This window comes from Schistocerca piceifrons, chromosome 2, assembly GCF_021461385.2.
Source record: "Schistocerca piceifrons isolate TAMUIC-IGC-003096 chromosome 2, iqSchPice1.1, whole genome shotgun sequence".
Lineage (NCBI taxonomy): Eukaryota > Metazoa > Arthropoda > Insecta > Orthoptera > Acrididae > Schistocerca > Schistocerca piceifrons.
In genome coordinates this window covers 811308947-811333612 of record NC_060139.1, presented here as the reverse complement: position 1 = coordinate 811333612, position 24666 = coordinate 811308947, and the positions used below count along the sequence as shown (strand labels likewise).

Here is a 24666-nt window from a genome sequence, read left to right as displayed (position 1 = left end):
TCAAAAGTGATAATTTTGGTAAAGTGTCACCATGCCACTCAAATTTTTTCACCACGTGGTAATCCATTGTTGTGCGTAAAACTGTGACAATCTATTAATCCACCCAGTAAATCCTATTTCGTGGTACGTCCTATAACATTTAAAACGGTTTTATCGATGGGACAGTGATAGGAAGAACAGTTGTACTTATTTACATTTTGTGGTTCAAAAAATGGCTCTGAGCACTATGGGACTTAACATCTGTGATCATCAGTCCCCTAGAACTTAGAACTACTTAAAGCGAACTAACCTAAGGACATCACACACATCCATGCCCGAGGCAGGATTCGAACCTGCGACCGTAGCAGTCGCGCGGTTCCGGACTGAGCGAGTAGAGCCGCTAGGCCACTGCGGCCGGCATTTTGTGATTAATTTGTTCATTTATGAAGTTGGTAGTCGCCTTCTTTGCACCTTCATGCTGCCTCAAAGGTATCTGCTGGTCCCGGAGTGCCTGAGATTAGCAAACACGTTCTGCCACATGTGAGGCAGAAGTAAATCACAGTGACAGATTTCTGGTTACAGGCATTACCTTCGACACATCAGTCACTGTTTACATCGGAACCGAATATTATTCAGCAGGCATTATATAGAGACAGGTAAGCATAAGAGAACGCAGAGACTGAATCAGTTACTTCAGAATAACAACAATAATAAATCAAAAAGTATTCCGTTTTACATCCAAACACCAACTCTTACTTACAGTGTAACGTTTGGAGGTAGCATCTAACTCAAGTAAAGGAATTCAGTTGTTTTGTATATGAAGTATCAGACGTCTTTGGATTAAAACATTGAATCTAAATAACTATGGGGATTTGCGTGTTAACTTTGTTTGTCGGATATCAACTTAACAGTAACATTCACCCCAATAAATATTAAGAGAAACTGAAATTGACATATTAGTCAGTATGCTGAATAGTGATCTTACAAAAGACATGTCACCTTGTACTTTCTGTGTGATTATCAGCATTATGTATACAAACTCAATAGATTCAGTCTATTAATAATAGCTTAAACATTTTTAAGTTCACGCAAGAAATTTAGTTCTAGCTACTTTAGTATATAGTAACGCTGTAAGAACGTAGCTGTAAGATGTAGCACTTTGAGTGCAATTTATTCGCAATGACAGTTTTGTAGTTCACCAGGCATTTTTTCATATGCGTATTAGTGGAAGAGCGTTATTCAGCCATGCTCCAGTAGTATTTCAAGCATACTAAGGTAGTATTCCAACGTTAATAAATTACCCTTGTCTTGGTGCCCAATATTTATACAGTTTTGTGGCATCACATATAATATGACAAAAAACGGAAAAAAATTTCTGTAGAATGACGCGCTATAAATTGTAACATAAGATTAGGTGGAAAACCATTACCTGTACATGACACAGTGAGCTGATTTACATAGCTTAATGGATACACAGTATGTAATCAGTTGTAAACATCAGTGGCCAAATTGACTAACGCCATACAGCGTATTACAAAATAAACTTATTTTGCCACAGTGTGGTAATAGAGGCAACATATATACCAGATCACCAGCAATGACCCCGGCAACACCTGATAGACAATCAGCTGTAGTTTGTCCACTTCCAAATGTGCCGAATGTCTATGCTGAAATGAGAGATACATTCCATTTGACTGAACTGCCGTGGTGAACAGGGGACATTGGTCTGCTAGTAGCCGTATCTGATGCGATCGTGTTTTATCAATGTCAGTGAACTGGATGTTGTTACCCTAAAGCAGCTTAATATGCTGTTGAGCGATAGTTCTGGGCCAGAAGGTAAGAAAGCAACGTTCACAGTTGTACTATCCCTAATCTTTTATTTAAATAAAAGTTAACAACCTTGAGACGTCAATGAAATAGCTTTTAAAAACAAATAAAGCATTAAACAACTTTTCAAACGTTCACGAGGCGGGATAATCCGATGGACAGAGTGGGCGGTGTGAACTCGCCACTCATGGGTGTGCTGACCTAATAACAGTGCACTGCCTTACAAAGGGTGGCACATATTTGATTGCATTACCTCTTAAGAGCCAAACGTAAATAAATAAACAAATATCTCCCCAATTAGCGAATATGGTGATAAGCAACAAAACATTTTACAACTGGGTAGCACTCTTATGACAGGAGTGAGAAAACCAACAAAGCTTGTGTTACCCCAAAATTAATTGGCAAACAATTACGTGAACTCTTACGCAGCAGAAACAGTAATTAAACGCTATTTGGAATGGAAGAAAATTCGATCTCGCCGAATTCTGACATGTTTTGCAGTAAGACACAAACTAAAAGTAAGGAATCAAGAAGCTATTACTAACTTAAACTCCACTATTTCAAATAGTTAAACAACCGTCTCTCAGATGTCAAAGATGTTTTACCAGGTTGTCTGAAAAAACTACAGTGGAAAATGCACGCATATTTCACCAGAATTTACCACAGAAAATCTCAGGGCAGGTCAACCAACAACCCTCCCCCCACAAAATATTTTACAAATACTTAACTAAAATGATTACAGTGAGAAGGCACCCTGATTATATTAGACACGCCCACTAAAATGCTTTACAAATGATTAACTGAAATGGTTATAATGAAGAAACACTCTGATTAAATTAGACTAACCCCACTAAAATATATTGCAAATGGTTAACTAAAATATTTACAGTGAGAAGACTCTGATTAAAATAGACTTCACTGAATTTAAAGGGAATATAACACACAGTTCTGTCCTCAATAAGGTCCACTCGAAATACGACCAATTTAAAGAGGCAGTTCTGATTAACGCAACTCCACTAGCTCTGTAACACAGAGCACTCAAGTTCTAAAAATTTCTCAAAAGTCTGTAATGTAACAGCGTTGCTTCCATTAAGATAAACTTCAGTTCTTTCGGAGCGAACCCCCATAAACAGCAAACATAACAGACCTTCCGGGAAGGACCAACTAGTTGCAGTACTACGACCTTAACTAAACAGGGCGTAGAGGGTATAGAAAGAGTCTCACCAAAATATTTGACGAACCAGTAGCGAAGTGTGTAACGACGGAAATGCATATCCTCCTATTTCCATCTATTGTACTATAATTTTTTTTCCTTATTTTGTTACCTGAAGATACGACGTTTCTGTGTCTTTGTATATTGTAGTTGTTTTACCATTTGTACATATATATTTATGCATTTATGTCGATGTATAATTGGTTTGTTTTGTAAATATTATTTGTATATTCACGCTGGGTCTTGCCTAGGGAAAACTATGCTATCGACGAATACATCGATAGGTCGTGTGGAGAACCAAAGTGTTTAGGATCTTTGGTAGTGTGAACTCGGCTGCGTGGAGCGCTGGCAGAGGGGGTCTGGCGGGAGTAGGGCGGTGAAGCAGGTGTGTTGTGTGACGCTCCCGCGAGTTGCCGCGCTTTCGGGGTTTGGTAGCATGTAATTGCGCTCGACTTGCTATGATAGTTTCTGACACGGTGTCGCGGACGGGAAGCATTAGCTGGCGCACATCAAGAGCCCCTTTCGCCTGGTGATCGTGTCGATAAGGAGGCGCGCCAACATCCAGCTTCTGCAACAGCGACGGCCGACGATGAGTGACTGTCGCCACCTCCTCGATCGACGACTTCAAACCTTCAATCAATCAACAAGGAAGACTGGAAGCACGTAAAGTTTTAAAACTGTATGGCAGTCCTCAGCTTTTAAAATTATTGCATCACAAAAATACAGCAACTTAGCATGAACCTTTGTTGCTTATTGCCCCAATTGCATTACCAAGTAGGGCCCCTTCCTTTTCTGGAATGAACCCGAGTGTCGTTGAAATTCATACGCCAGCATTAAAGTAATATCATTCCATTTCACTGCTTTAATTTCAAAGTTCAGTTAAAGTATTCATAGATTGCTACAATATTTAGATTACACAAGCACAAATTAAGATTGCGAATTTTGTTACCATGTTTTAGCTTATCTGTGTCTGCAGCCCAGCTTGGTACGTACTAAATTTTACTATTGTTAATTGTTCAGAATGATTTAATTCAAGTTCAAAGCTAAATCTCTTGTTTCTAAATTGCGTAGCTTCAAGTAGCTTTTGAAATGATTGTTGAGGTAGCCCAAGACTAACCTTATTTTACTGAATTTCGTAGTGCTTCAGAAACAAAGCTCACTATTAATTTCGGTCACTAAATTGACTTTAAGTTTTCCGGTTTTATTAATTCTTTTGCTAAATTAAGTCTGAGTGTAGCGACTTTATTACTTCTGGCAAACATTCAGTTTTCACACAACATGTGTCAACCTTCAGTTGCCACGCTTTTAGTGCTAATTGTATGTGCGATAACTTTTCTTTTCCAGTTATTATAGTAGTTGTCCATAGGACTGGCAACCGTAATTTTCCCCAAATCTCAAATATCTAATTACCGCCAATTAATTGTTAACGCAACGACCGCACATTTACTTTCTTTATTTACTTTGCCCCTTTTCAAAATTAATTTCCACCAATTTCATTTGCATTTTTCCCCTTCATTTAGATGTAACACTTTCCTCCCTCGTTACCGACAAATTAACTTCGGTGACGATTGCTTTTCCCAAATTTCCATTAGGTGCACGCGGTTTAATTTTTCACTGTCATTAAGGTCGATAAGTGAGGGGGAGGTTACACGTGGCGACCTGGTGACAGGACGATCTTCAGATTTGAGGTTGTTCTGGACACGAATTTTGTATTGTGCAAATCTCGTAACAAAGTACTGGTTACGAACAGGCCGTTACGTCAGCGAGAATAAGTAGTGGGAGTAATCCGAATTATATTTGAGATTTGGCATTTATATTGAAAAATATTAAAATGAGTTAAGGCAACAATTACCAAAATTTGGTAGACTTTGGTACGGAGCAATCGGTCGAACAGTGGGAAACGCGCACCGCGGAACCCATTGTTAAGGGGCAGGCGGCTAGCATGAAAGATGCGACCGCCGAAACGCAACGAAGAGCAGAAATGGAATTCCAAACTTTAGAAAATGTTTCGGAATCGGAAGTGATAATCAAATCTGAACCCCTTGATGACGAATACGGAGAGACAATTAAAGAGGCACCCGCTACGGAAGTAAAACCGCTGGTTTTCGGGAATTTAGCTGATTTATTGAATGTTTTGATTAACGAAATCAAGGCTCCGTCTTGCAAGATAGAAACTCAATCGGCAGAAATTAACGCTCAGGCTGCCAAGCAAGAAGCTCAGTCTGCCAAGCAAGAAGCTCAGTCTGAAAAAAATGAACGGAAGCTAGACAATCAGAACAAAGCTATTAATGTTGTTAATAACAATGTTGGAGTTGTTAACAGAAAAGTTGATAAAATCAAAGAAGATATTGTTGTGATTAATACCGAAATCGGTAATCTTAAACAGGAAATGATTGGCGTTCAGGCGGAAATTGCAAGCATAAATACTCGTTTTTATTCCGAAATTAGCAGAATCGAGAAAAGTGTAGGAGAAGCAGTTGCTCCGATCATCAAGAATAAGGTGACGGAACAAATTCAATTAGTGAAAAAAGAGGATCAAAAGAAGGTGGAAACTTTAAAGGCTTTAGTATCCGAAGTAGATACCAAAGTGAGGAAGCAGGCTAATACCTGCGAAGAGAAAAAGAGGGAAGTGGAAACGCTTGCGACAACCACTTGCCAAGTAATTACGAGAGTTTCGGAATTAGAAAAGAAACTTGACGAAAAACAGAGCTATGTGCCAATCGGTGCACATAGTTCGGAATTGTTGACGAAACAGGAGCGTTTCGACCCCTTGAAAAAAGGCGGTATACACGCGACGGATTTCATTAAAAATTGTGAAAGAGTTTTACCCAGATCATGGACTAATGAGAGAAAAATTAATGCGGTTGTTGACGTGTTGGCTGGTGATGCCAAGCGTTGGGGCTTAAAACCTCAACATTACGAACCTGACTTTTGACGAGTTTAAAAATTTGTTTGTGGCTGAATATTGGTCAGAGCAAAAACAACAAAGTGTCTGGCGCGAATTTGTCGTATCGAGGCCTATCGATGCGAATTCGCGTGGCTCGATGAAGGAGTTTTGTGAGGGCTGGTTCCGCAAGTTGGAATATTTGCGTGATCGCCGTACGGAATCCGAAATAGTCTGGGAACTCTACAACAAGCTTCCAGATTATACAAAACGCTACGTAGGAAGCAATTACAAGACAATCAATGATTTCCTGGAAAGAGTTGAGGACGAGGACAATCGGCGCAATAATCGCGACAGTGGTAGAGGCCGTGGTAACAACAACGGGAACCACAACAACGATAACCATGGGAATAAGGCATACCGCAACCATGGCAGCAATAACAATAATGGTTCGGACCGTAATAACAATCGGTACAATGCAAATAATAACAGGAATGACGGAAATCAGTATCATACTAACGTGACACGGGCTTCACAGAATAGTAGTAACGCCAGAGGGTACAATAAGCCGCCTCAGCGCCATCTGGGGAGCGTATCTGCTGGGGCGAGACAGGGAAACCATTAGCCGCGCCGGTGAGGGGCCGACCGGGCGTGGAGAAATTTTGACGGCCCAATAACAGTAGAAAACCGAGATGTCGTCGTTATGAAAATTCCGTATGGAATAATCAACGGCCGGAGAGCGTGCCAGTGTTAGGAGAAAGGAGTGCGCACACAAGTAGTAGATCAGCTGTAGACACGGCAGCAGAAAATTCATTCACTGTCAGTGAGAACAATTTAAGTAGTGTTCCGGAAATCGATTATAAAGTGGCAGCTGTCACCCACAGCTGAACTGGAGATTGAGTTTAAGAATGATTCGCAATTGTTGAGAGAAAATCAGATGTCGGATAACACGTCCGTCATCGAGCGAGGGGATGCAGTGAGGGATGAGGTCTGGTTAAGGCAATTCGGTCGCTTATACGACGAACTAAGAGATTATAGGGGCCTGTACGGGAGAAGTGTTTATGGGGAGCGCGGGCAGGATTTACCGCGTCTCGTCCCACAGGAAGATAGTATTTGTGAAGTGATAGAAAGTTCTGGCTCTAACCGGCAGACCTTACCGAAAGTTGTAGTGGTAGAAGTAGCCGACCCATCCGACGCAAACCTCCAGTTTAAACATTGCGAGAGTATTAAGGAGAAAGATTACGAAAATTTTAGTGATAGCCGGACACGATTGGTAGAAAAGCACGTAGATTACAGCGTGTATGAGGTTAGAGCTGACGTTATACGGTCAGACGGTAGCAATGTGGGTTGCGCAGATCCAGAGGAAGTAATTGCAGATACTACTGGGCACATTCCTCCAGGTAGATTGGCAGATGAGATCAATCTGACCAAAGAGGAATCAACGAAGGTGACAATTTGTGAATTGATAGCAAAGCAACACTCACTAGTTGACGAGTTACAGGAAAAGGTTTCGGTATTGGAGGCGAAGCTACAGACTAAGCCTCAGGACAAACGTGTTGAAATTAAAACTGTATGTGAACAGAGGCTGAAAAAGCCGCCAGATAAGCCGGATTTGGGATTAAAGCCGCATGGTTTTTTCTGGAATGACCTGGGTATAGACGAGGATTTACTGTGGGAAAATAAAGAAACAGTCGAGGACAAGTGTAGACAGATAGTAGTGTCTGTTAATATGCACGAACTACAACTAAACGTGTTGATTGACACCGGTGCAGAATTGAGTGCTGTATCTGGGAAAATATTTCAGTTACTGAAAGACAGACCTGGTGTCGTAGTTATGCCAGTAACAGGAGTGAAAATTATCGGTGCTACTGGGAAGGCCAGTAAGCCGGTCACAAAACAGATTTTTGTCAACTTCGAGATATGTGGGGCACGATTTGAACAAGAGTTTGTCGTCGTGCCAGACTTAACTACGGAAGTAATTATCGGGTTAGATTGGCTATTAAAGTACCGTGCAGTGATTAATTGCGAAAGCAAAACTTTGACAAGTACGTCACAAGATAAAACAATAAGTTAAGTTTTAAGTTTCATGCTAGTACATGCGTGTGATGATGGACAGTGTTGAGTTATCCACTGTGATAGTGTTAATGGACTCCTTGAGATTACTCGGGAGTGAGTTTTTCCGAAAGAATTCAGTGAAACGGACGTTCTGGAAATGCCGTTACACAGGCGAGTGAGATCAAGCGTGCAGCACAGGCGGGCGCAACGTTACTGGCGAGGCGGAGCCGCTGTCGGCTCTTGTGCCCGTCGGCATTCTTTGTACTTGCGGGTACGGAAGGGGAGTTGTTTTTCTTCCCGGACAGCTGATATGAAAGAATACTGCTGTTAATATTTTTGTTTTTGTCGATCTGCTGTATATTATTTTCTTGTTTAGCGTTAAGTGGACTCTCATGACGAGAATATCAATTATTAAAAGGTTATATAAAATGTGTATTCTATGTAATTAATTATTAATTTGCGTATTTTGATATACCTGTTTTATGACCATGTATTCTGATTAATTTTGTAAATAGTATTCCATTTCTTGATAGTGTCAGGAATATTGATGATTCAGAATAGCTGAACCATTTTCTAGGTTTTCTATGAATTTTAATAAGTTGTCAACCTGTTTTCTTTTGTGTAAGATGACAGAGTGGAATAAGGTTAGGAGTGTCTCCACTCAATATTATGGTCTAAAAATTGGTTTATGGTTAATCAGCCTAATGCTAAAATGTCTTGATGTTTTGAGCATATGCATTTCCGCTGTTTTTTTTTTTTCTTTTTGGGACATTTTCTGAGTCTGTTTAGGTTACACGAACATCCTCAGACAATGTGGGGCACGTGTAACGCCGGAAATACATATCCTCCTGTTTCCATCTATTGTACTATAAATTTTTTTCCTTATTTCGTTACCTGAAGATATGACGTTTCTGTGTCTTTGTATATTGTAATTGTTTTACTATTTGTACACATATATTTATGCATTTATGTCAATGTATAATTGGTTTGTTTTGTAAATATTATTTGTATTTTTACGCTGGGTCTTGCCTAGGGAAAACTATGCTATCGAACGAATACATCGATAGGTCGTGTGGAGAACCAAAGTGTTTAGGATCTTCGGTAGTGTGAACTCAGCTGCGTGGAGCGCGGGAAGAGGGGGTCTGGCGGGAGTAGGGCGGTGAAGCAGGTGTGTTGTGTGACGATCCCGCGAGTTGCCGCGCTTTCGGGGTTTGGCAGCATGTAATTGCGCTCGACTTACTATGATAGTTTCTGACACTGTATGGCAGACCTCAGCTTTTAAAACTATTGCATCACAAAAATACAGCAACTTAGCATGAACCTTTGTTGCTCATTGCCCCAATTGCACTACCAAGTAGGGTCCCTTCCTTTTATGGAATGAACCCGAGTGTCGTTGAAATTCATACGCCAGCATTAAAGTAATATCATTCCATCTCACTGCTTTAATTTCAAAGTTCAGTTAAAGTATTCATAGCTGGCTACAATATTTAGATTACGCAAGCACAAATTAAGAGTGCGAGTTTTGTTACCATATTTTGGCTTACCTGTGACTGCAGTCCAGCTTGGTACGTACTAAATTTTACTATTGTTAATTGACTTTCAGTTTTCCGATTTTATTAATTCTTTTGCTAAATTAAGTCTGAGTGTAGCGAAATTTATTACTTCTGGCAAACATTCAGTTTTCACACAACACGTGTCAACCTTTAGTTGCCACGCTTTTAGTGCTAATTGTATGCGCAATAACTTTTCTTTTCCAGTTATTATAGTAGTTGTCCATAGGACTGGCGACCGTAATTTTCCCCAAGTCCCAAATATCTAATTAACAGTCAATTAATTGTTAACGTAACGACCGCACATTTACTTTGTTTATTAACTTTACCCCTTTTCAAAATTAATTTCCACCAATTTCATTTGCATTTTTCCTTTCATTTAGATGTAACCCTTTCCTCCCTCGTTATCGACAAATTAACTTCGGTGACGATTGCTTTTCCCAAATTTCCATTAGGGCACGCGGTTTAATTTTTCACTGTCATTAAGGTCGATAAGTGAGGGGGAGGTTACAAGTGGCGCTCAGAATCTCCACACACTCGGCACAGGCATATTTCCAGAGTCACATCGCCACCAAGGCTGACGGAAAAGACCATCATCGCGGGATGAGGTCTGTACTCTGCAAAAGCAGTTTGTTAATGAATCCAGGCAGCGGAGGTAAACCAGTCATGCACCCAGCAACTGCTCCGTCCAATTCGGTCTTTAAATTCTACCTACCTTCGTGCTCGTCGAAGATCTTCTTGCAGTGAACCATCAAAGACCGTGCCTCGCTACCGCGATTTAGTAATCGACTGATCGATGCGAGCCGGAATGGCACATCCTCCCCCACTTAGAAACCCTACACCCAAGGATGGAGAAAGCGGCTTATTTCATTAAAACACCCTAACCTGCCCTTTCAATTTGGGAAACGTGGACCCTGAAAGCCTTGCCCGTGACAGGGTTGCGCTCTGAGAGGCTGACTGGCCTTAACACTTGGATGCCCTCACAGGGTCTCACGAAGCGAGGAACCAATTTAAAGGATACGGTCGCGTCGCCCGATCCCCGGTCACGAAAGTTAGAGATAAAGATGCGATCAGCAAACTTCACCTCTCATGCTCGATGGCACTTAATATATCGCTGTGCCTACCTTCGGTGTGCAAGCTCTACACTATGTGATAAATAGTATCCGGACACCCCCAGAAACATAGGTTTTTCATATTAAGTGCATTGTGCTGCCACCTACTGCCAGATACTCCATATAAGCGACGTCAGTAGTCGTTAGACATCGTGAGAGAGCAGAATGGGGAGCTCCGTGGAACTCGCAGACTTCGAACGTAGTCAGGTGATTGGGTGTCACTTGTGTCATAGGTCTGTACGCCAAATTTCCACATTCCTAAACATCCCTAGGCCCACTGTTTCCGATGTGATAGTGAAGTGGAAATATGAACGGGCATGTGCAGCACAAAAGCATACGGGCCGACCTCGTCTGTTGACTGACAGAGACCGCTGACAGTTGAAGAGGATCGTAATGTGTAATAGGCAGACATGTATCCACAACATCATACAGGAATTCCAAACTGCATCAGAATCCACTGCAAGTTAGGCGGGAGGTGAGAAAACTTGGATTTCATGGTCGAGCGGCTGTTTATATGCCAAACACCACGCCGATAAATGCCAAACGACGCCACGCTTGGTGTAAGGAACGTAAACATTGGACTATTCAACAGTGGAAAAACGGTGTGTGGAGTGACGGTTCACGGTACACAATGTGGCGATCGGATGGAAGGGTGTGGGTATGACGAATGCCTGGTGAACGTCATATGCCAGCATATGTAATGCCAACAATAAAATTCAGAGGCGGTGGTGTTACGGTGTGCCTGTGGTTTTTCATGGAGATGCCTTGCACGCCTTGTTGTTTTACATGGCACTATCACACCACAGGCCTACATTGATATTTTAAGCACCTTCTTGCTTCCCACTGTTCAAGAGCAATACGGGGATGGCGACTGCATCTTTCAACACGATCGAGTATCAGTTTATATTGCACGGCCTGTGGCGGAGTGGTTACAAGACCATGTCATCCCTGTAATGGACTGACCTGTACAGAGACCTGACCTGAATCCTATAGAACACCTTTGGGATGTTTTGGAACGCCGACTTCGTGCCAGGCCTCACCAACCGACATCGATACCTCTCCTCGGTGCAGCACTTCGTGAAGAATGGGCTGCCATTCCCCAAGAATCCTTCCAGCGCCTGACTGAACCTATGCCTGTGAGAGTGGAAGGCTAGGGGCGGGCCAACACAGTATTGGTGGACTCAAGCAGCATGTATTCTTACTAGACTGTGATTGGATTTGCGAGTGTAAGTGGGTAGCCGGTTTGCCTCATCTGGAACATGTCAAATCTAAATGCCGTTCAGTGTCAGGCTATCCTTTCGAGGTGACTAGTCAAATTAAATGTAAGCTTAGGATTGAAGATTTTACTTGGTTGCATGGGTTTTTATTCTTTAAAGACCATTTAATTAAACTGCTGCAGGGTGCTGATTTTCTAATATTGGACTACGATGGTCGTGAGTTGCTTTTTAAATTTTTCTCTGCTGCCGTCATTAAGTTACGCTGGCATCAGGATTCAATGGGTACATGTCAGATCCAAACCCAAAGTTCCAAATTCGATGTGCCACTTGCCAGAGGGTGCAGCCAGGCAATTAACTGAAATTTTACAACAGTTCTCTGAGGTGCTCATCAACAGGTTGAAGGTTACAAACAAAACTCAATATAAAATCCAATTGACTGACCAAGCCCCAGTGCGACAGGAACACTATGGACTGTTACCATCTAAAGTGCACGAATTGCATGAAATAGTGGATTAGTTTCTAAAGGATGAGGTTATCAGACTGTCAATGTCGCCATATGCGGCTCCCATTTTTCTTGTCCCCAAACCTGAAAATGCAGGAGTGGTACTGCAGCCAGTGCCGATGCCAGATCTTCACAACTGCTACACTTGGTTCAGTGGAGCAAAGGTTTTCAGCCATAAGAAATACAAGGGCTGGGACTTAAATAGCGGCAACTATTTATTTACAGCTCATACAAAATAGATACGCATATCAAAGTTTTACTGACTTTCAAAGTAGTCAGCAGCATTGTAAGACGTAGGATACTCTTAGCAGTGCCAGTTGTGTAGACAGTTCGAGCAGCGCCGTCTATTGCTCGACGAATTTGTAGCAGTTCTGAAGCGAATTTCTTGAAGTATTTCCTTCATTTTAGAAACTGAGTTGAAGTTACGAGGGCTTCAATCAGGGAAGTGCAGTAGATGGTATAGTACTTAGCAGCCCCATCAGTCAAACAAATCAGTAACAGCTTGCACTGCCTGTGCTTGAGCACTGTCCTGCAAAATGATGGTCAGGTCATGCAGAAAGTGGCATCACTTCTTTCTCTATGCTGACGCTTGACACATCCAACAGCCATCATATACTCACATCGTTCTTCAGATGCTGGAATGAATATTTCCTGCACTGAAAATATTGAAATCAGCACACCCTAAAAGCATGAAAACACTGGAATATCATATATAGTGTTCCGTCGACGTGGCCATGGTGTATAACCTCCCATTTCCGGCATTTTTCCTTAGGTATTGAAATGCATCAGAAGTGCGACGTCAGCTCTTTCAGCATTACGTCCAACTCAGTCTTTGGTGCTCCCATTTTTATACAAGCATCATCTGGTACCTGTCATCAACATTTGACACAACTTGAAAATATGGAAAACTCCTGATCGCAGAAGATGTTGGGAATGCCGCAGTACAGCATAGGTTATCTTCAATCAGGAATATCCAGCACAAGTAGACGTTTAAAATTATTACAAGTCCTCTAAAATACTTAAGTCCTGTGACTGTGCCTCTGAGTGATGCCTACGTAGAGTTCAGAGCTGGCATACGATACCTACGGAGCCTGAGTCTGTTCATTTTTGGAACAGAACCTACGACCAGTTTAGAGACAGAAGTGATGATACTTGATACTTTCTGCAGGACCTGACCAACATTTTGCAGGACAATGCTCAAGCACGTACAGTGCAAGCTGTTACTGATTTATTTGACTGATGGGGCTGCTAAGTGCAATGCCACATACTGCACTCCCCTGACTTAAGCCCTCGTGAGTTCGATTTCTAGACTGAAGGAAACACTTCACGGCATTCGCTTTAGAACTGCTGCAGATTCGTCGGGCAATAGACCGCGCCGCCCGAACTGTCAACACAACTGGCACTGATAAGGCTATCCTACGACTTCCACATCGCTGGCAACGGGTTATACACAATGCTGGTGACTATTTTGAAGGTCAGTGAAACTTTGAAACTCGTATCTATTTTGTACGAGCTGTAAATAAATAGTTGCCGCTATTTAAGTTCCAACCATTGTATCCTCCTTCACTATTTACTACAGTCTTCCAGCGGTGGAGGTAACTTTCCGATTCCGCAACTATAGAACTCACGTGGTTTTGAGACGAAGAACTCGCCGAGGCCTCTTTGCGTTTTCATCTGAAAAGAAGTTCCTTGAAGGTTGTTCGATAGACATTGGTAAAGGAGAAAATCTGACGGCGCAAGAGCAGATGAATAAAGTGGGTGCGAAATGACTTCCAAACCCAACCTGTGTAGTGTTGTTTGTCAGTCTAACAAAATGGAGGCGAGCGTTATTGTGGAGTAGCATCACGTCATGCAGTCTTCCTGGTCGTTGTTCTTGGACGTCGTCTGCAAGACGTCTCACTTGTTGACAATAAAGGTCAGTAGTGATGGTTACATCTCGGGGAAGCAATTCGTAGCACACTACATTGCAGCGGTTCCACCAGATGCGTAACATTATCTTTTTTGGATGCATGTAGTTCTGTGTACAGAGTGTTGCTAGTTTGTTTAGGCTCAACCATTCATTCTTTTCCTTATGTTAGCATAAAGATACCATTTCTCGTCACCAGTAACGATTCAGTATAGTTGGTGTTGTTCAAGAACCTGTTCATCCTGCAGATTTCAGTGATTTTGACTTAGGACATGCGGTATCCATACACCCGATTTTTGAACCTTCTCCAGTGCATGTGAATGTCACATTGTGATGGAAAGATCACGATTCATCAGTATTGTTTCTTTTCCATATGTTAGCATAATGATACCTTTTCTCGTCACCAGTAACGTTTTAGAGTAGGATTAGTCGGTGTTGTTCACGAGCCAGATCATCACGGGCAAGCAGAGATGCACATATTGCCTCCGTTGATTTTTGTGATTTTGGCTTAGAACATGCGATACCAATACACTCAATTTTAGAACCTTCCCCAGTGCATGTGAATGTCGCACGATGATGGAAAGATCATGGTTCATCACATTTTCCAGTTCTCGAATACAGTGACTTGGATCATTGAGGATTAAAGCCTTTAAGTGATCTTCCTTAAACTCCAGACGTCTTCCTAATTGTGGAAAGTCACTAATGGCAAAACGATTGACCTTAAAACGAGAGAACCAATTTCTTGCTGTGTTCTGTCCAATGGCGTTACCCCGTACACGGTGCAAATGCTTCTGCTGCCTCCGCTGTCGTCACCCCCCTGCTGAAATCAAACAGAAGAACATGTTAGAAATGTTCTGATTGTTCTCCACTATGCACTTCATTTTCTAGCGTCTACAGTTACACTCACTATCTCAAAGCGAACTGAAGATAAAAAATGACAATCGATAAATACAACCATCGCAACCGGAATAGCAACAAACGAACATACGAACTTCGGCGAAGAGACGCCTGCAGGCCAAGGTTAGGCAAACCCGCAATGCACAGCCGTTGTGCTGGAGGAAATCTGTGGACCCCACTTCCACCCCCTTGAAGGTGGCGCAGTCATCTCGAAACCGGAAAGCAAAGGGACCGGCAGGCTGGCCCCACGGGTAAGGCAGTGTGCACTAACTGGAGTAGATGCGATGGAGGCTGGTCTCGACCAGTGCCGGCAGTGGAAGACTGGAAGAACGATAGTGCTGACGACCAATGCAGCGACTGTGGGTGTTGGCAGCAGCGAGAAGGCAGAAACGACCAACGCGGGCGCCAGGGGTGTGGTTGGTGGACATTGGCGGCGGTGGCAGGCCCAGAAAAAGTGTTCGTGAGAGCGTGACAGCTTACAAAGACGAGCACGACAGGGCGGAAATAGGGCAGTTAAAGGGAGGGTCCGGGCAGTGGGAAAGCATCACCGTAGCGTGAAAAAGGAGGACGCGAAGACTGATAAAAGGTACGGTCTGAGGCGGCGGGATAGCGTCATAGTAGTGTGTGTCCGAGTACAGAAGGGATGGGCGGATCGTGGCCAGGGGTGGGGAAAAGACATTGCCAGAGTGTGCGTCGAAGCACGGAACAGCGAGGCGAGTAAAGACCCGGCAGAAAAGGCATTGGCACAGGCCGAGGGCAGCGGGAGGAACATCGTCGTGGGAGTTAAATAAGATTCATTTTTGAGAAGAGAAAAGTTCTAGTTTTAAATATGATAGAAATTTTTTGGTCTAGGTTGTTGCGTTAATTCTGAATATCGCAGCTGCTCAAGTGGCTTATCACTTTATTCAACTGCGTGTACTCTCGAAGAGCACATGTGCCGGAACATTTACTGCAGCAAAGGAAAGGAATTGAATGTATATATCTCCGATTTATTTCTAGCTCGTAGAGGTACACTAGAGATGTAAGAGTACTTAGTTTTTGAAAACAATTTCAATGTGAAAAATAACAATTATGGCAGTTTTTAGAAATAGTGGCACTGAGTTTATTACGAATCCACGACAGACCCGAAAAAAGATGCTGAGTATTATCCGACATAAATAAATACATGAATAAATAATAAATACGCACCACGAAGGAATGATTCGAATGGGACATAGACTGGTAGATGTGATGATTTATTCAAGAGAGAGAGCTTCACAAATTGAGCAACTCACCAAGGCGTTGGTTCACTCTGGCTCTTATATAAACAGTTTTTCGGCTTGGTACTGATTGAAAGAGTTATTCGATGTCCTCGTGAAGGGTAGTGTGCCAAATTTGATCCAATTGGCGTGACAGAGCTTTAAAATCTCGAGCTGGTTGGAGGGCAATGTCCGTATTGCTTCAAACGTTCTCAACTGGGGGGAGGTCCAGCGACCTTGCTGCCCAAAGAAGGGTTTGGCAACTACAAAACTCTTGCCGCGGACGGGAGGGCATTATCTTTCTGAAACGTAAGCCCAGAACGTCTTGCCATGAAGGTCAACAAACAGAGCGTGTAAGATTGTCGACGTATTTCTGCGTTATAAGGGTGAAACCGATGACAATGAAAGGCGTCCTACTGTGAAAAAAAATGGCACCCCAGACCATCAATCCTAGTTGTCAGGCAGTAAGGCGGGCGACAGTCAGGTTCCACCACTGTTCGGGGCGCCTCCAGACACGTCTTCGCTGGTCAACGGGGCTCAAAGCCGGAGTCATCATTGAGGACAATTCTTCTCGAATTACTGAGATTCGCGGCTTACATTTCAGGAATATAATATCCGCCCGGACATGGCCTGTCTTCGCGTTTCCCAAACGGTCTTGGCCAGCAAGATCACCGGATCTCTCCCATACTGAGAACGTTCAGAGCACTATGAGTTGGGCTCTCTAACCAGCTCGAGATGTCGACGCTCTAATGCAAAGATATTGTGTTGATGCCTACCTACATAGGGAGAAACGATCATAATAATAAGATAAGGGAAATCAGAGCTCGCACGGAAGTATGTAAGTGTTCGTTTTTGACGCGCTCTGATCAAGATTGGAATAATAGAAAATTACTGTGAAGGTGTTTCGAGGAACCCTCTGCCGGGCACTTAAATGTGGTTTGCAGAGTGTCTATAAAAATGCATGTAGAAACATTGGATCACACATCGTGTGCCAAGCTGACGTCGGCTGCATCAAACACTAATGAAGGAGACCAGACGCCGGAATTAAACATTACAATAACATCAGTAAGAAACATTAATGACTATACACCAACACGGGAACAAGGAGCGTTCAGACGAACAAGCTCGCAGGGGATGTAACACCCAGACGTATAAATATGGAATCAAAGGTGACAGCAGCTGTAGACTAAATTCTGAAGGCCTTTAAGTTAGAACCAAAGCAGAAAAGGATATCAAGCACAATTATTGCATCAGTTAGGAACATATTATGGGCATCAGTACTCGGTCAATTCAGACTTCGTGGACAAATGGCGAAATAAGAACTGAAAAAAGATTGCGTAGGGAATTAGCGGCGGAAAATGCACTTGACGCAACACACACAATTCAACGTATGGAAATGGGTATCTCATCCCTAGAGGAAGAAAATCAAAAACTGTGCACTGAAACGCGGTAAACACCATTGACTTTCACTGCAGTCACGGTAGGTGCTTTCGTCACCTAGCTGAAAAGCAGGATTAAAGAACAAATCGAATTAGCAAAAACCAGGATGCTACAACCGTAAGGGAAACAGTGACTTAAGCAATAAACCCTAGACTTGACAAAAGAAAAGTTAATGTAATAAGGAATACAGCAAACACAGTAATTCTATAAACTGAGTTACAAACAGAAAAGAGGAAGATTATTGAAGAAACATCCAACTTAAAGGACATTCGATGCGAAGAGTCCGGAAAACTAAGACCACTACCCGCAGTAACACCGTTCCAACAACGCTTACAGATCAAGACTTTCTAGAAGAACTATTTGAAAGAACTCTGAGCGACCATGTCACCAAAAAGTAAATTGAAGAAGAAATCAAAATACGATTCATTTCAGTTCCGAAAGGGAAAAGAACAGTAAATAATATTCCAGCGATGACACCATGGGTCAGATTACTGTTATAACAGAGGGACAGGGTGTTCATACTATTTGAACCATTACGCAAATGGTTCAAATGGCTCTAAGCATTACGGGACTTAACATCTGAGGTCATCAGCCCCATAGGCTTAAAACTACGTAAACCTAACTAACCTAAAGACATTACACACATCCCTGCCCGAGGCAGGATTCGAACCTGCGACGTTGCAGCCGCGTGGTTCCAGACTGAAGCACCTAGAACCTAGAAAACAAGAACATGGCGGCGTGCTATAGCCTCGAGGCAACAACTTGGGCTGCTGCTGATCACAAACTCTCCAACGGACATGAATCCCCTAAATAGTTGCAATACTGTGCAAGAAAAATATTTTAGTCTACCTGATTACATCGAGGATGCGTATTTCTACCGTGCCATGGACTACAGTGCGGCGAGGCACATCAAATACGAACTTTTCCAGTCGGCAACACTCCAAACTGTGTCCTTTCTTAGAGTAGAAGAATTGAAATAGCAAGCCCTCCGGAAAGAAGACTCTCAAAACAACACACTACACTCAACAGAAGTACTTAAAAATGACGATAGACATCCGAGACACGGTCACGCCAACCAAGAACAGGATCATGAACAGGATAATGAGGCGGCCGGGGTGGCCGAGCGGTTCTAGGCGCTACAGTCTGGAACCGCGCGACCACTACGGTCGCTGGTTCGAATCCTGCCTCGGACATGGATGTGTGTGATGTCCTTAGGTTAGTTAGGTTTAAGTAGTTCTAAGTTCTAGGGGACTGATGACCTCAGAAGTTCAGTCCCATAGTGCTCAGAGCCGTTTGAACCAGGATAATGACACAGTCATTAAACACAACACACCACACATAACAGAAGAACATAAAAACGACAATATATTTCCGAGACACGGTTAAACCCATCCAGAGCATGATCGTGACGCAGACGAAACACCAATACATCTGGACACATCGAAACAACGTAAACGTAAATTAATTCTTTCCTCACCGGAGGACGGGTTACCGTGTAATGAAATTACAGGAAAATATGAACATGATACATCAAAATGTAAACAATACATGCAGACTGTACGCTTCATCTACGGTGGGAATACGCATGAAAAGACAGTGCAGTTTCTAGAAACAATTATCAGTGTGAAATAAACGCAAATAGAAAAATCAAATAACAAGAACTGACCACACACCATGAGAACACTAAAAATAATATGAACACAACAATTTTCAGCTGACGAGACATCACATCACCGGAAACAACGTAAAGAGATAAATACCATGCTCCATTTCAGCAGAAAGCGTTACAAAGCCATGAAGCAGGGAACAAAATAGACTACAGTGACGTCGAAGGGAACTTGCACCTTAGTCGACTGGAAAAGAACGGAGTTTTTCAAACTGAACTAAGACTAGTATCACCCACTGGGCGGCACTATTTGCTACCTCACCACTGAACAGACAGAATGATTCTGCGGACTGAAAGCCTACCAGCAGGTAAATGCAAACGCTGTAATCTTTTACGAGAATCATTTGGAAGAAGATAACCGTGTCTACAACGACCTAGTAAGGGTGTATGGATGCGTGTAACGCGATCACACCCAGAACACGCTGAAGTGCTTTGTTTTTACGGTGGACATAGAGCTTGGCAGGCTGATGAACGAGGTCTGCGAGGACATGTCGTATCTACAAGAACCGTACACACGAGGTGGAACAATTCCAGGCCTTCCGAGGCAGTACATGCAAATTACAGGAGCAAACAAGGTTATGGCCGCAATCATTATAGTAAACACTAACTTTACAGTGAGACAAATAACGCAACTATGCACACAACATACGGTTACAGTCGAAATAACTTCAGGCAGCGAAACATGGATCATCTCGTCGAGCTACGCCCAGTACTCATTTTATATAAATCCCTTAGCTGAATTAATAAAAGAAGTTGCACGATTTTCAATTGACACACGACTATTTACCTTAACAGACATAAATGCCAGGTCAACCCTCTGGCAGTCTGACAGAACGGATGGCAGAGGACAAATAATAGTCGACGTTATAAATGAATGTAATCTTTTCTTTTTAGGTCGGCCGCTGTGGCCGAGTGGCTATAGGCGCTTCAGTCTGGAACCGCGTGACCACTACGGTCGCAGGTTCGAATCCTGCCTCGGGTATGGATGTGTGTGATGTCCTTAGGTTAGTTAGGTTTAAGTACTTCTAAGTTCTAGGGGACTGATGACTTCAGATGTTAAGTCCCAAGTGCTCAGAGCCATTTGAACCATTTTTCTTTTTAAGCTAAGCAGGCCAACCGCCACCATACCGCGGAAATAGTGGGGTAGGCAGCAACGTAGACATTTCTCTGGCAAACGGCACATTTTAATACAGGTAGAGAACTGGCAGGTGTTCGATAGGAGAATACTCAGTGATCATAACGCATTAATTATTTACACTGAAACAGATAAAGAGAGTCACATCCCAGCATCGAGCGTTGCTTCTATGCAAAGAAAACTGGCAAAAAGTAAGGCTCGTAATTGAATAGTTTCTTTTATGTGTCACTCAAGGAAACAGATTACAGAGCTCACGTTCTTACACACGCCCAACAGAGCGCACAAGCTATAGCAATACCTGCAGTACCTGACGCACCCAACCAAAGGACACTATGGTCAGCACTATTAACAAGGCTAAACAAGGATACTCGTGATAAACACCACGTTACCAAAAATCAAAGACAGCACAGAAAAGAGGAATTAGATTTCAATATTACCGCGACGGTAAAACACGATACAAAAATGAACTACGTAAGACTAGGAAAGACCACTGGGGCACATATTTTAAGACTAACTAACAACATCTAGGAGGGGCGTTGAAATTATGACAGTATTATGAACACTGAAGAAATCAGATGGCAGTACCACAAGAGGATGGAGATGCATAGCACAGTACCCCCTCAACAGACAACTTCCTGACGACAACAACACTCAGGACAACCAACTTCACACCGACCTTCGCAGAGTAATTGATGACAAATTCGAAAACAAAGGTATCATCTCTTCCTTTGCTCCGCGCGACCGCTACGGTCGCAGGTTCGAATCCTGCCTCGGGCATGGATGTGTGTGATGTCCTTAGGTTAGTTAGGTTTAAGTAGTTCCAAGTTCTAGGGGACTGATGATCTGAGATGTTAAGTCCCATAGTGCTCAGAGCCATTTGAACCATTTTGAATCTTCCTTTGCTCGCGAGGAAGTTGCATTGGCAGTACAAAAAATAAAGAACAAAAAGGCTCCGAGCCCGGAAGGCATCCATCGCGAGCCCATTGAACAAAATGCACAACATATCGTACTATACCTTCTAGTAGAAGGACGAATACCGAATGTATGGAATACGGCAAATGAAGTTATAAACAAGAAATCAGAAGACGAAGACCAGACTGACCTAAGACGCGCAGACCAATATGCCTCATAACATTCTGGCAAAGGTATTGGAGAGACTCCTGTACGATATACTTCAATCGCATCAGCAGCTCTTCGGCCTCATCCTGTATCAGTCTGGTTATCGGCCACACACATATATCGACGATATAGTAAACAGGAGCATAGAAATGACACAGACAATACATGAGAAATACATAGTTGTAATCTTAATTGATATAATTCGGGAGGACGACGGTTCAATCCCGTCTCCAGCCATCCTGATTTAGGTTTTCCGTGATTTCCCTAAATCGTTTCAGGCAAATGCTGGGATGGTTCCTTTCAAAGGGCACGGCCGATTTCCTTCCCCATCCTTCCCTAACCCAGGCTAGCGCTCCGTCTCTAATGACCTCGTTGTCGACGGGACGTTAAACAACACTAACCTAACCCTAATTGATACAGTTGGTGTTTCCGACGACCTTTGGTGGACGCTGTTGTTTGAAAGAGTTAGAGAGATGAGTTTCTGCTGGCGCTATGCAACAGTCTTAGAGCTTAATCTAAAAACAGTATAGTGGACTGGAAGACTGGTAGCAAAAGATTGTAAAGAGGGTAACCAGGAGTTGTCCGCAGAGATCCATATGCGAATAAATTTTCTGGGACGTTGCCATAGAACCGCTGTTGAATGCACTAGAAGACAACGACGTGCCTAACTCTGTGGTTGCATATGCTGATAATCATATCATCTGCAAACCGTAGGTTCCCATTAGAGAGTAAAGCCACGTGGTTCCTCGCGTTCATCGGTGAATGGCGCACGAACAACGAACTCACAATAACCACTGAGACATGGGACTCAGGGAAAGGCAAGCTTCGGTATGGACGCGGCCGTACTCGTTACCGTTGGTTGCTCAGTTTTTTTTAAGTCATGTACACTTTAGTTGGAATCAATTGAAAATAAGGTTGACAATAAGGAACAATTATAAAATCTGACTGTTAAGACACAATGTCTAATAAAAAATTCTTAGGTAAGTTGCACTCGCGGCTGAAGGCCTTATTGATCAGAAATTCAAATTATTTGTCGGCTGAAGGCCCCAATAGTAATAACTCAAAAACAATTCGACGGCTGAAGGCCTGGATAGCAAATTCTTAAGAAGCAATTAAACTTCTTCGAGAGATATTTAAAGAACAATCATGAACATTTTAGTGTTATTGTCTGACTAAAAATTTCTTAAGACAAGTTACACTCATGTTTGAAGGCCTTATTAACAAGAAATTCAAATTATTTGTCAACTGAAGGCCCCAACAGCAATAATTCAAAATTAAAATATTAAAAAAAAACTATCATCACAATTTGACCAAATAAAGAGAGAAGTGGGCCTCTAAGGATCGACCTGGGAAAGTCACTCAACTTCGTAAACGATGAGACAGGCAGCCAAGAGTTGTATTCACTTAACCGGACAGTTTAAACGCAGACCAACACTCTTGCAAAATCTACCTAACGTCTGATAACCAATACAACGATGGAATAACGCAGGCAAGGGGAAACCGGCGGACAGCACTGCTTCTTCAGAATCTGGTGTTTAGAACATCCGGAAGCAGAAGGAACCACTACGACCAAAAGAACAAAATATCCGAACCGCAACCAAGGAGGCTGTCGAACTACACGCCTTACCGGACAGCAGCGGAAGGCGAGGAAAGGTGCACTGCCGCGAAAATACGCTAACCTCCAGGGCAGGTAACTGGGGCGTTAGCGGCCACTAGGCAGAAAAATACCGCTGGTTGAACTTCATCAATAAACACAAAGAATTCAATGATTAACAATAAGAAGTGTAGGATGGCTAATTAATTTCACCAACCCGAAACACTCCACTAATAGCTCTTTGCCTCAGCAACGCTACAAGCAGCAGCAACACGTGAACAAATGGTGTGATCTCAAAATATTGGAGGTTTCAGTAGTGTGTTAATGGTCGCTCAACTCAAACGTCCTGCGTCCAGTGGACAACGAGGTTGCGGCCCTCGCAACTACAGCCACTCAATCCGGCAGTACCTGTGCGCCGCCAGTGGTCCCAGCATGTCATCGCGCTGCCGGACCTCGCTGCTGCTCCGTCCCAACTAACCTCCTCACACTCTGACCCGGAAAACAATTGACGTCCCTTCAAAGATAGTACCACGGTACTAGATATCCATAACCGCTGCGGCTGCCGCTAGTAGAGAAACAACGCTAGCAAACATATTGGCACCAGTAAACATAAGAAGAAAACGAGGCGCCACTATCCCTATTACATGATGCCAGCCTACCAACGGCACCAACGCGAGCCGCAACACGGCTCAACCACTAACAAAACGGTATACTTACTTTTAATAGGTACACTGAAAAAAATCTAGTTGTAATGTTAAACAACATATTTATAAACAAGGAAGCTATGACAAGATACCTCAGCATTTATATTGACGAACATTAACACTTTAACGAACATGTCAGATTAACAGTTAGCAATGCGACGAAACTCATGCATAAACTTGCAAGACTGAACACTGTACGATACAGACTATCCCTGCAGACAATTAGGACATATGACATATTACACAGCACTCTTTGAGTCAGTAACTTGTTTCGTGGCTAGTACTTGAGCACATCGATTATGCTTATGAACGCACAAAACCATTGTGAGACACGACCAGAGGAATGTTTTTCTTAGAATCTCTGGGGGGGGGGGGGGGGGGGGGGGCTACCGGCACTACCTTGAGTGAAGCACTGTGTGTGATACTGGAGAGTTTTCCCTATAGATTTTACAATTGGCCAGAGATTAGTGGCCTATTTGCTGAGGGGGGGAAGACGCATCAAAATAAAAGAAATAACTGGACAAAACGTAACGACAAACAGGCATTAAACAAGTGGAGAACTGATACATGGCAGACAAAGTGGGACACAACTGATATGGGAAGATGGGCCCACTCTTTCTCCTCCAGT

General features: G+C 42.9%; 1 protein-coding gene across 1 annotated transcript in view; it reads left to right on the top strand.

The window, feature by feature from the left end:
- The first annotated feature begins 15426 nt into the window (after positions 1–15426).
- LOC124775887 overlaps positions 15427–24666 on the top strand; it is a 142935-nt gene continuing 133695 nt past the window's right edge. Inside the window, exon 1 of the mRNA XM_047250721.1 lies at positions 15427–15558. Coding sequence (XP_047106677.1) covers positions 15427–15558 — 132 coding nt within the window. The remainder of the gene's footprint in view (positions 15559–24666) is intronic.